Consider the following 13,250-nt stretch of genomic DNA (forward strand, 5'->3'; position numbering starts at 1 on the left):
TCAATATCGATCGATGATGCACCGAAAGATTCAACAAAATTATTAAAAACTAAAATATACTTCTTCTATTTCTGATTGATTGTTCAATTTCAATTTTTAATGGTCAAATTAATTGGATTTAACTGAATTTTTTATATATTGAATAACCAGATTTGGTTTGCTTAAAACCAAATTAATTTATGGCGGGGCAATTGAAAAATTGCTTTCATGCATGGCTCAAATTTCTTGATATTTCGGCACTGTTTTATTTAAGAAAATTTTCAATGTATAATCCTTTACATACTTGTTGATAACAACAAGGTTCTCACCATATTCAACAAATAAGTACATGATTAATTATCAAATAGAACAAGGATCTTTTAACCAGGCCATGTTCAACAAAATACATGCTTATACAAATTGGCTTTCTACATCTGAAGTTTCTATTTTTACATCACTATACCAGCTCCGAGCAACTACTAACTCCGAATCAGTATTTTTCTGTTTATAGTTTTACCTATGTATTACTGATCTGAGGGGCATTATTAAGAACTGTAATAATTTATCGAGGACCTGAAAGTTCCATTGCTTCAACTACAAGTGAAGAATCTTCTATGAAATCTGAATATCTTTCAGGAGTTTCTGAGATTCTGTACCTTGGCGTTTCATCTCTTTGTGAGGCCTCCCATTTTTCTGCTAAACCATCCCCTTCCAGCATGCGTAATACTTCTGACATTTTCGGACGATTAGCAGGATTGAACTGAGTACATAACAGAGCTACCTGCACAATTTCTTCCAACTCAATCTTGTCATATTTTTTCTTCAAATCTTTATCTACGATTAGTTCTAAATTTCCATCCTGACTGAGCTTCTTCACCTGCACATAAGAAGAGATCAAACTGCCGTGGTATTGGTTGCATTTGTCGTTGTCAATCGTAGTAAAAAATATTGTACGATTGAGAGGAGTGTTAAAGAGTATAAGATCATGTTCGGGTCTTCCTCTATCACCTTAAGATTTTAGACGGAATAATTACTTTAACACCATCTACGTTATCCTTGGTCTTTATATGTAGCCACATTGTATGCTAAAGAATTAATTTAGTAACAGAAGCTATGCGAGATTATAATAAATAACATACCCAATCAAGCATCACAACTTTCTGATTTGCTGCTCCACCAAAGTCCAGAGCCTTTTGACCGGTGATTAACTCAAGAAGCAAGATCCCGAAACTGAAAACATCAGTTTTCTCTGACGATTGACCTGTTGACAGATACTCCGGAGCAATGTGGCCAACAGTACCCCGGACTGCTGTGGTCACATGAGAATCTCGATGATCTAATAGCTTTGCCAACCCAAAATCACCTACAACTGCCTCAAAGTCTTCGTCCAACAAAATGTTAGCTGCCTTCACATCACGATGGATAATTCTGGGATCACAGTGCTCATGTAGATAAAATAATCCGCGTGCTGTACCTAAAGCTATCTTCTTTCGTCTGGACCAATCCAAGATTGGCCTGCCACGGACATGATCTGAAAATGCAACTATATGTCATATAACAAAAACAAGACACATGAAATTATTTCTTATTGTCATTTTCTAGTTTCTATTTTGACAGAGCACATGACTGGTGGAGCTGCTGGATTTTTATTAATAATTTAACAACTAGTAGAAAATTTAGGTTTTCAGTTAGCTTATTGCTTATTGGCACACCATTTATCACCCGAAAATAAAAGCATGAAGATAACTTAATTTATATCAAGATCGCATCGGTAAGACTGCATACATAGGGACCTCCCAAGCTGAAGCGGGAATTTCAGATATGACCTTTACAAGTTTTTTACCAAGTTTACGGAGTCATCCTGCTAATGCTAAGGTGTTACAGGTCAAATTTTGTAATATTAGGCACATTTTCAATGTGACTGCTGTTGCTAAAAGGTCCATCACAAAATCTGAGAGAAGATTATATATATGAACTTGCAGTATAAAAAGACTAATATTCAATTTTACTCTAAGCCACTAACCTTTTAATCTAGAAGCCACACTGCCATTTGCCATATATGGATAAACGAGAAGCCTTTCATTCTCTGTAGTGCAGAATCCCAAAAGCCGGAGAAGATTCCGATGAAGGGCCAAGCTTATGAGTTCTACTTCTGTCTGAAATTGTATTTCACCCCCTAGAGTATTGTACTCCTTCAACCTCTTGACAGCTATCATAGTTCCATCATTTAAGCAACCTTTATAAACAATACCAAATCCCCCGCTCCCTAAGATATTCTTGGAGTTAAAATGGTTAGTTGCTGTTCGAAGTTCTTTGAAGGCATACCTCCTCATATGTCCCAAGCATACATCTGGATCATATTGATCTGCGAGATAACAATTCCTTTCTAAGAATGCATCAAAGTTTATGTAATTGCATATTAGTCCCTCTGATTTCAAGTACATGATAAAATATAAATTTTGATAATCATAGTGAATTAATTTCTGTGTTTGAGCAATTCAACTAATGTTTGCTGCATAAATAGATCTAAAATTGTGAAGGAATTCTTAAGTATTATTCTTCAATTACAACTTGGCACGAAATATACAACTCCATAGAAGTACAAGAACATACAGATTAGGTACTGACCATTAATATCAAAGAAGATCTGTTGATTTTGCTTGTGTCGCCGCCATACCAGGGAGCCAATGATTATAATGATTAGAAAACTGGCACCAAAACTTGCACCCATGGCAATAACTATGTGGTTGTGGTCTTTTTTTCCTGATTCAGTTTTATCTGAAGGGATAATATAGACTTATTATCAGAGGCCAGAGAGAAATTGACAAATAACCAAAAACAAACAAGAATTGAACCAAAATGATCATGCAACTCTTACCATCTGGCTGAAGGGACAGAGGCTCTGGATAGACAACTGAACAATTTTTTGCAGATAATTTGGCACAGATTAAAGGATTGCCGTTAATCCTGAAATTTAAAGCATAAGCATACTTTAGTACCTTTAAGATTACATAGGCTAAAAATGGGATGATTACTTCAGAAGTAAAACCTCACTTGAAAGTTCTGGCAGACAATTTTGGTAAAGAACCACTGAAATTGTTGAACGACAAATCCCTGCAAATATTGCAAGTGCAATAAGCATTAAATGTGGCGTTGGAGAAATAAAAAAAAAATTAGCTTGTTTCTCGGGTTTTCTGCAATGACTTACACGAGAGTGAGACCACCAACTCTTGACAGAGATTCAGGTATAGTTCCGGTAAGACTATTGTTGTTTAACCGCCTGGCTTGCTCAAAGTAAAATTAACATGAAATATTGAAATGTGTAAATACTCATGTTGCCTCTCTTTTAAACTTTAACTATTGTCAGCATGGAAAAAGTTTTGTAACTCACAAATAATTCAGGTTCCCAAGGTCACCAAAAGAAATAGGGATTTGACCATAAAGCTTGTTGGAGGAGAGATCGAGTGTCTGCAGCTTCTCCAATTTCCCCACAGAAGCAGGAATAGAGCCAGAAATGGCATTGTTCTGCATCAATCTATATAGCATTCAAAACAGAATGTGGAAGGTGTAAACAGTATTTTCATGCAAGCGCGACAATGCACACCAAGTTAAGGACAAACAGCTAACTGAAGAATAAGCTACTTAGTGTAAACTTACAATGATTGCAAGTTAGTGAGGTTACCAATCCCTGTAGATAAGCTTCCTGACAAATTCTTGCTAGGTAACCCTCTAAATAGAGAAAAAAACAAGCATATATACAAATATTAACATTCAGAACACCACAGTTTCTCAGAAATCTTAGCCAAGTTCTTTAAAAGAAACAGATCTAAAAAAGTTACTGACATCAAAGGGGTCAAGTAACTCACAGAGCAGAGACGGAACCATCAGAGCAGGTGACCATCCTCCAACTACAAGGATCTACAGATGTTATATCCCAATTATCCAGAACATTGTGAGGATCAGCTAAATCACTTTTAATGGCCATCAACGCAACAACTGCATTGATATAGCAGAACACATATATGGGTATTGATTTAAATCATGAATTTTCAGCAAAGGGAAATTGCTGAAAGTAAGAAATGCACAGCTGCAGCCTGCAGTTCTATTCACTTAAAGTTATTCTCATGTTTTCAGGCACATATGTGACCAAGGGAGGATCTAGTAAGGGGCACCGAGGGACACGTGTACCCCCAAAAAATCAAATTTTACGTTTTTTCACCATTATTTTTTTTCAAAATATATGAAAGTGCCCCTCAAAATTAAAATATATAAAGGTGTCATCTTAAAATTTGCCCTGTGTCCCCTAAACGAAAATTCCTGGATCCGCCCATGTATGTGACTGCCATTTGCCAATAATGCATGCATGACATTGGCCCATGACCCAGAAGCTCTTCCAGGCACTGAAATATCAGAGATAGACTATATCTTGATAGGAGAAAGGCTGAGAAAATTGAGAAGGTAGCAGAGAAACAAAGCGAGAAACTTTGAAACTTTAGATGATGGACTCTGAATTTACTGCTAAAGCCTAAAACAATAAATATGGTTAAAGATACATGATCCAATCAAGCCCTTCAACTAACACATTATGGTTTTAGAAGAGATAATAACTTAAAATGGTATCACAGCTCCCAAGCTCGTTTGGAAGCCCGAGTAAGATCAAATTAAAGCCTTTATGCTAACAAATAAGCACAAACACACATGCAGACATATGACCAACATGAGCATCCTATTGTTAATGTCTTAATGACCATCATATCTAATTTCTACAGCAATAAAGATGCTACTTGTCCAAATTCATACTACTGCCAAAGAACCAAGGAAATCGAAAACAGAAACAAACCTTCAAAGTTTACTCCAGAAGGAGAAAGAGTAGCAGAAGAGCCCTGCAACAGTGTCAAAAGCAGAATTTGCAGTCCACAGAGAAAATTGAACAAAAATTCCATTCTTTCTTGACAAGTTTTGAGTAAAATTTACACAGCCATCAAACCCTTATATGAAAGCCAAAAAAAACAATTAAGAGAAGCCACTGGCATGTGAATATACCATCACTCCACCACCTTTATATTCCCTTATCTAAACAAACATCCAACAAGACAAATGTAAGTCCAAGAATCAGCATCCATTAAAGCAACCACCATTCTATATATAGAACTATGAACTTCCCTTTTTGACTTCCATATCCAACTCTCTAAACAAACTAAGTGGTCATGTAAAATTGTACATCTACGTGTCTTTTTATATATTCAAAACACAAAAAACCCATGATGATTTAGCCAAAAAAAAAAGAGGCCCTGATAATAAGCACTAAGCAGTATTTGATGAAACTTTATTCATGCCGTTTGCATTGGATAAAGATGAGAACAAACAAAAAGGTGTTTTTCTGGGAAGAAAATATTAAAATAATACTGTAATACTAATAAAACTGAAATTCTTGAAACCCGAGAATAGTCTGGTGCAAGGGTCCGGGCTATCGTCTCAGGTTCTGGGTTACATTTTCGCTCACCCTGATAATAATATTTGGATCTTGAGATCTAGGATCAGGAATGTTGCTCAGGTTTTTTTTTTTCTGTATCTGTTTGATACCCTCAAATTTGAGCTGAGGTTTTTTGTTGTTGGTGTTGAAGTTTAGCTCTTCCCTTGGTTCTTCATGCTCAAATATTCTGCTCTACATTATTACTTCAAGATTAAGTACACAAACTTTATCTGTTTTGTTGTTTTATCAGAGAAGATACAAACACAAACAGGCCAAAACAAAGTGGCAAAAAGCTTGATGGCCATAGACACGACACTGTAAAATGACAGTTCAAATTATTGGACTTTTAAAACTCAAGTGGCAAAATATTCGTTTTTGATAATTGATATAGTGTAGGGCAGAGGCGAAACCAGTAGCTAAGGAGTATCTGAATTTTTAAAAAAATATGTGAAAGTATTTTTGAAAAAATTAAGGAATACGAAGGTCACTTCTCAAAATTTACAAGATAGTCCTTGGACAAAAGTTTCTGAATTTCTGTACCCGCAAAGAAGGAAGTGGGATATCACGAGATGCAGCAAAAATCGAGAATTTGACCTAATCGGTTGAAGTGTTGATTTAGGATTAATTTTAAATCCGAAATTAATTAGAAGTTTTAATTAAATTAAAAACTGAACGTACTTTAATATACAATTATTATTTAATATATTATTATAATTATATTAATTATTTATCAAAAAATATATATTTAATATATCATAAATTTTATAATTATTTATATTTAAATAAATATGATATTTTCATTTTAATAAACTATTATATATATTCCAACAAAATTCTTTTAAAAAATAATTAAATTTTAAAAATTAAATCAATCGATAGAATATTAGAATATTAATGGGGAGAAATTTTTAGAACATCGGTGATAGGGCATGTTGGCATGTCCAACACTCGAAGTTGGAAGAGCAAAAGTTAAAAATCTTGCAGCCTACTCTATTATTCCTACAAGATTAGCAATTTCGGGTTTTGTTTCGAGTCGGATGTATTCGATTTTTTTTAATTTCACATGAATTCGACTCGACCCGACACAGGTTCAAAAATTATGACACGAACCCGATCTGTTAGGTACCCGAGTAACCCAAAACTGATTTATTTGAACCAAAATTACCTAAAATATTATCCGAAATTTAAAATAAATCAACAAAAATAAAATTAAAAAAAAAATTATAATTTGCAACATTACAAAAATAAAAAGTTATGCTAAATTAACATAATAAATTGAAATGTAATAAAATACAATATTACAAATATTTTATTAATAATAATGAGTCATGTATATATATATAATATATATATATATATTAATTATTTAAATAAACAAGTCGAGTTCGGGTATTTCGGGTCAACCCGAAAATGATCCAATTTTTTCATGCAAATTTTTACCCAACCCGAACACGACCCGAAAGTCAAAAAACTCAACCATAAATCGTACTTTTACGGGTTGGGTTCGTGTCAGACCAAAAATATTTAATAATTAAATTTAAATTAACTTTTAAATAATTAAATTAACCAAAAATATTTTAAATTAACTTTTTTAAATAAATAAATTTAATAACGCAAAATTATTTTAATTCAAATATATTCATTTTAACACTCAATCAAATATATGATATATGAATCACATTATATCCTATATATAATTGGAGTAAGGGGATTTTGGTGGTATGGTTTGGTTGTCATTTGACACGTGCTAATAGGTATAATAGTTTTTGGTGTAGTTGCACGTGCTAAAATACATAAATATTTTTGAAAATATAATTTCATTTTTGCTAAAGAATATATTTATTTCATTTATTCTATTATACTATTATATATCTAATAATTTGTATAAAAACACAATAGATAACTAATTAAGAAATTGAACTATAAATATATATTATTAAATGATATAAAATATTAATAAAAATATTATATGTATAATATTATATATATATATATATAATACAATCAAAAATTATCTTAATAAAAATAAATGTTAGGTCACACACACTGTAGAGGGGGTGAATACAGTGTAAAGTACAATCAAATCAAACTTTAATAACTCAAGTAACAGAAAACAAACTTTATCGAAACAATAAACTCTTTACAGTATGGAACTGTTACCTCTCAGTGATGAATAAATATCACGAGAGCTGCTAGGGTTACAATGAATAATATTTTCGATAATGATAACATTTATAGTGTAAACCCTATGTCTGTGTTTATATACTACACAGTTACAAGATAATTGCTAATTGATATGGAATATAATTCTGCTTCCTAAAATATATCAATTAGATATCTTTTCTTCCAAGTATTCTATTCTTCATAGAATTCCTTCTTCATGCATATCTCTTCTTATGTTTGTCTCGATCTTCTTTCCTTTAATCAGCTGCTGTCCTTATCTGAACGTCCTTCAGTACTTAAGTTCTGATATCCATCTTCTGATGATTATCTCCTGATAATATAAGTACTGATATCCTTAAGTCCTGACTTCCACTAAGTACTGATTTATCCTGTTTAAGTAAGATCTGAAAACTAAACATAAATCATATTAGCCATGACATTATCAAATATATCTAACAATCTCCCCCAACTTGTAAATTAGCATAATATACAAGTTTAACAGATATTTGATGATGTCAAAAATATTAAGTACAAATGCATGAGAATTAGACTAGATAACTACAACTTACAGTCCTTAAAGCTTTACCAATATTTAACTTCTGATAACAACTTCAGTCTGTACAAATATCAGAATTTAAGCAGTTGTAGATCTTGACTTGGTTTCATCTTCTGATCTCTTTGATATCAGGAGTTGTTCTGAGATAGTTCTTCAACAAACATCTCTCAGCATATCTGAGTTCATCAATCATCCTCCTTTTAGCATCTTTAAATTCTGCAGTATCTTCACCAATTTGAAAGATTGCAGCCCTGAGATCATTAATCTTAGCTTTTCTTATATCCTGATCCAGTCTGATCAAATATGCCTTATCAGACTCAAGATTGAATTCCACAGCCCTGTAACCCAGAAAGGTAGTTATAATCTTAGCAGTGTTGGGCTTCATTTCAACTATATCACCCTTGTGATCTCTATACTTTAGAAGATATGTGCTGTCAGACTTAACAGAATAAAGCCTTTTCTGTCTCTGAACTGATCCTTCAAATAGTTTGCAGCATTTTTTGTTAATCTGTCATTCACTTGAAGTAAGAATAGTACATGCTCCAGTTCTTCAAAATACTTCAATGGAATGGCATTTTGCCTTATATGATAAACCCTACCATCTGTCATGAAGTACGACAAGATGTGTTCTTTCAAGTAGGTATGGTAAACCATTTGTACAGATTCCAGTTGATTCAATCTCTCAGGAGTTGCTCCAATACCTGGTTCACTCAAGGAAGTTGGATCATTGGTAGTGTTCTGTATTCTTCTTTCATCAGTACTTCCCAATCCAGTTTTATCTCTTGCTTCCTTTTCAGTAACCACTCTTGCTTCAAAACCACTTGCAGCAGTCTTCAAAGGTTGAGTCTGTTTTGCTTTAATGAATCCTGGTAGGAGTTTCTTTGATTTATCTTCTGATATCAAGTTAACTTGAGCTATGTCAGAGGTTACTTGCTTCTTCGAAATATCAGAACTTACTGTCTCTTGACTCTGAACAACTTGAGGCATGTCAGAGGTTGTCTTAAAAACTTTTCTTGAAGTCAGAGCAAGATCATCCTTTTCATCAGTAATTTCTTCATTCACAGGAGGCACATAAACCTTGATAGGTTCACCAACTTTTTCTTTACCCTTGGATCTTGGATCTATCTGCGGTTGTGATTTAGCCATTGTTGCTTCAGTATTTGTCCTTTCTTTTATCACAATGCCTTTGAGTTTTGGAAGTGTCTTTTTACCAGAAGTTTCAGATTTAGACTTGACTTTTTCTGATTTAAGTCTGGCTTCTTCTTCCATTAAACCCTCCAAGTCCATTCCTGGATTTTCCTGAAGAAATAACTGTCTTGACATTTCTTCATCAAGATCTAAAAGTTCATCAGAACTTATCCTTTTACCAGTAGCAGAACTAATTCTTTTTCCAGTATCAGAACTTGTCCTGTGACTTGTGATTTCAGCTTTTCTTGATGAGAGACCTCTACCTTGACTATGACCTCTACCCATTCCAGGGTTTCCTTGATCATCCTTTTCATCATCCCTCCCCTTCAGTGTCTTATCAGTTTTGCATTTGGACTTAATTACTTTCTCCCCCTTTTTGGCATCAGCAGGTAAGAGAAGAGAGACAAACAATTCCACTGAGGCTTGGATTTCATTAAGTTGAGATTGATGAGAAGCTTGATTTTTCAGAATATCATCAACTGAGCTTGTTGTGACTCTTGAGTCTTCTCAATATAAGCAACTCTGTCAAAGGTAGGTTGGAAGAATTTTTTCTTGTCAATCTTCTGAACTTGTTCTTGCTTCATTAATTCTTCCCGTAAGTGATGTAACTCTGCATGAGTAGTTGAATGGAGACCTTGTAAATATTTAGTACTCAATGCAGTGACTCTAAGCTGTGTTTTAAAATCATCAGTATTTAACATCTCATCAACTTTTGTCAAGTGCTCAGCCAGATGCTGTGCAGTTGGAGCACAGATAACTGAGTTCCATTCCTTAGTCCACTCCTGTCCTGCAGGAGTTTCACTCCAAGGCACTGGTACTTCTCTTGTAACAAACTTCTTAACAAGTTCAGATTTAAGAACAGTTTGTTGAGGTGCATGTCCTGAAGGACCTGCTTCATCAGCATCTGCATTTGGAGCAGCATCACCAGTATCTCCAGCATTTGCAGCATCAGAACTTACAGAATCAGTATCTTCTCATAAAACAACAGTATGAGTAGCAATGGAGGCTTCAGCACCATCCTCTAATTGCTGATCTGGTTCCAAGTTCTGATCAACAGCCATATCCGGATGCTCACTTATATTCTGATCATCAACATCTAGATGCAGAGAAGGTGTAGTAGAGAATTCTGGAGTGTGAGCAGCATCAGGAACATGTGTTGTTGATGGATTAGTTACTGTTGGAGCTTCTAAGTAAAGTACTTCTGGCACAACCAAGTTCTGGATATCAATATCAGCACTTGTGCCTGAATCAACAGGAGATACAGTCTTAAGAGACACAGATGGTGTGTTGGCCTTTTCAGTAGCAGCTTCCTTAGTTGGAGTTAATGAAGAAGCAGTGGCTTTAGCAGATTCTGGTTCTTGTGAGATCAGAGATTCCTGATCTCCTTCCTTAGATGCTGCTTCCTCATCATCTGAAACTGGCCTTTTTGCCCTCGTTTTTTGTATCTCTTTGAAGGTATGGATTCCTTTGGAGTTTCATCAACATTCATTCTTCTAAGCTTTTTGAGAAGCTTAGATCCCTCAATTGCAGAATCCTTCTGGTAGATGTAGGGCCTTTCGTATTATACCAGGAGTTACCCCATATGTAGAATCATCCACTTCGAAAATAATACTAGGAGTACCATTTGGACCACTATTATCAAAGTTTCCAGTCCTCCAAAATGTCAAAACTTGTTGGCTCGAAAAGGTTGAAGGTTGGGTCAATGCATACCCAATTTCACTGTGTGCAAGAAGATCTTGCACAAAATGCAACTCAGACGGAGCTTCAGCATTATCAAGAATTGCAGCATAGTTATTTGGAACAAATTTAGCTCCATCAATGATCAAATCCTTAGGTGCCATGAAAATAATCGAGATTTAAGAGTGCCTGTTAGGTGTTTGATAAAATATCTATATGAAAAACCAACGTCAGGAGAAGAAAGAGAGTAAAAGCAAATAGAGAGATAAAGTATAAAAGTGAATAAAAGATTAGAAAATCCTCTCTTTGTCTTACTTATACTTTGAAGAAAAAAAAATGTAACCGTTGGACACCTGTCAGACATGCAGTAATAATGAATAGTTAATGGGCACGGAAAAACAGTAATCATTACTTACCCACTTGCAGTTTTTCAAGAAAAAACCGTTCCACTTACCCAGTAATTCCATTAATCAAGGTAAATCAGTTTTAATTCAAAATTGAAACTGTTCCCACTTATTCAATTATTTTTCACTGCAACACCAATATTTTGAAAAAAAAAATCGAGTGTGAATGACCAAAATAAATCAAGTGAACAAGTACTGATAATGTAAAATCAGAACTTAATTTAAATCAAAATATGAAATGGTCATCAGAATATGAATATTTATCAAGATTCATCAATGCATTACAGAACATCTCAGAGACAAGAACTTGCAAAAAAGAAATTCCATTAATATATTAAGAGAATACATTCATGAAATTTAAATTACATCAGAACTTTTACAAGATTGTCCTAAGCTGCTAAACCTATCGTCAACAGCCTTTGTCCTAGCTCAAGAAGCAGGGCAAGGCTGACGATGAAGAAAAATAGGAAGAAGAAAATAAATCATTTCTTCTTCCTACTCTCGACAAACAGATTAGCGAGTCTGATGATTCGCTCTTGCTGGCGGAGAGCTTCCAGCCTTTCCTCCTCCAATCGCTCCAGACGGCGATGGTAATCCATGTAGAAGAACAGGAGGTGGGTGAGTACCTCCTGGGGAACTGAGTCTCATATCTCATCAGGAATGGCAGTGACATGCCATTCCTGCTGTCAGGCTTCACAGCTCAGCTCCATGTTGAATGTTTCATAGTTCAAAAACATGTTGTAATTGACCATGGTGTTTTTGATATAAAGAGAATGAAGGTGAGTTTGTGATAAAAGAGTTGATGTGAAGGCTGATGTGAAGTGGTTGTTTATATAGGCAAAAGAATGTCAGAAGACGCAAGAAAATTTAATGCTAACAGGTAGAGTTAATTCTACCTCGTCTCCCTAGACTGGGAAAACGAAAAACAGTCATTGGAAGTGTAAGTCAGGGTTTAATGCGCACAAGTAACAAGTAAACATTACTGTACATGTACGTAAACCACTATCCCTAATGATATTGACTGTTAATATTCTACCCAAACATATTCTGATTTAAAAATGAGACTGTTTTTAGATTTTATCCACAAATAAGTCAAGTAAAGGATTAGATTTTAATATCAGAACTTAGACTTATATCAGAACTTAACAGTTATCAGAACATGATTTCTTAACTCGAAAAATGAAAGCCTATCTTAATAAGTCCTCACACAAATTCTGATATAGATTCTTCAGAACTTAATCATCAGAACGTACAATCAGAACTTGTCCTCAGAATTTGTGCAATGTGACACAGAAACTGTTCATCTAAAATAACATAGATCACCACAGTGATTTTCATCATTCATATGGAGTGTTTAGTGTGTGCATTAAGCTAAATATCAGACAAAGAGTAAAGTCTGATTCACTTCAGTACATCTTAGAAATAAGACATAACTAACACTTTACTAAAAATTTGTCATTATTCTGAAACCTACTATTGAATGAGTTCATGCTTGAATCCACCTCAACTATTTTGTGCTAATTTTGTGCATCTTTTTAAATTCCATTTGACAGTGGCTTCTCAGTGTAAGTGAGTCACGACTGCTTATCAGAATTTATGCTATTATCAGAGTATTTCGCCAGTAACCATAGAGTGTGAAAAGTCACCTAGAAAATATTTTGCTTTTATGATGCATATTTATTTTATACCAGCAATGTACTTGGGTCGTTCCTTCCATATTTTTACTCTAGATCTCAAAGGAGTACCTGATTTTTAATCCTTGATTCTTTTCTTTTTCTTTTGATAAGAGAGGTTTATCAGCACTTAGGAC

The 13,250-nt window shown here is 34.3% G+C and overlaps 1 protein-coding gene across 1 annotated transcript; it reads right to left on the bottom strand.

Moving 5' to 3' along the window:
- Positions 1-221: 221 nt before the first annotated feature.
- Positions 222-5,750, bottom strand: LOC141664135 (protein NSP-INTERACTING KINASE 3-like). Its single transcript, XM_074470030.1, has 11 exons — positions 4,820-5,750; positions 3,846-3,975; positions 3,637-3,708; positions 3,371-3,514; positions 3,188-3,259; positions 3,034-3,093; positions 2,858-2,946; positions 2,608-2,757; positions 2,003-2,344; positions 1,119-1,510; positions 222-856 (listed from the first exon to the last, which is right to left on the bottom strand). Exons 1-11 carry the CDS (start codon positions 4,920-4,922, stop codon positions 542-544), a joined length of 1,869 nt encoding a protein of 622 aa, XP_074326131.1. The 5' UTR covers positions 4,923-5,750; the 3' UTR covers positions 222-541.
- Positions 5,751-13,250: the final 7,500 nt, after the last annotated feature.

This window comes from Apium graveolens, chromosome 6 (genome assembly GCF_009905375.1).
Source record: "Apium graveolens cultivar Ventura chromosome 6, ASM990537v1, whole genome shotgun sequence".
Classification (NCBI taxonomy): Eukaryota; Viridiplantae; Streptophyta; class Magnoliopsida; order Apiales; family Apiaceae; genus Apium; species Apium graveolens.

Excerpts from the sequence above, each read along its gene's own strand:
- LOC141664135 (XM_074470030.1), bottom strand. The coding sequence starts at position 4,922 with ATGGAATTTTTGTTCAATTTTCTCTGTGGACTGCAAATTCTGCTTTTG. Across the intron at positions 3,515-3,636 it reads CTCACTAACTTGCAATCATT|ATTGATGCAGAACAATGCCA; the intron begins GTAAGTTTACAC and ends AATGCTATATAG. Across the intron at positions 1,511-2,002 it reads TGTGGCTTCTAGATTAAAAG|ATCATGTCCGTGGCAGGCCA; the intron begins GTTAGTGGCTTA and ends TTGCATTTTCAG.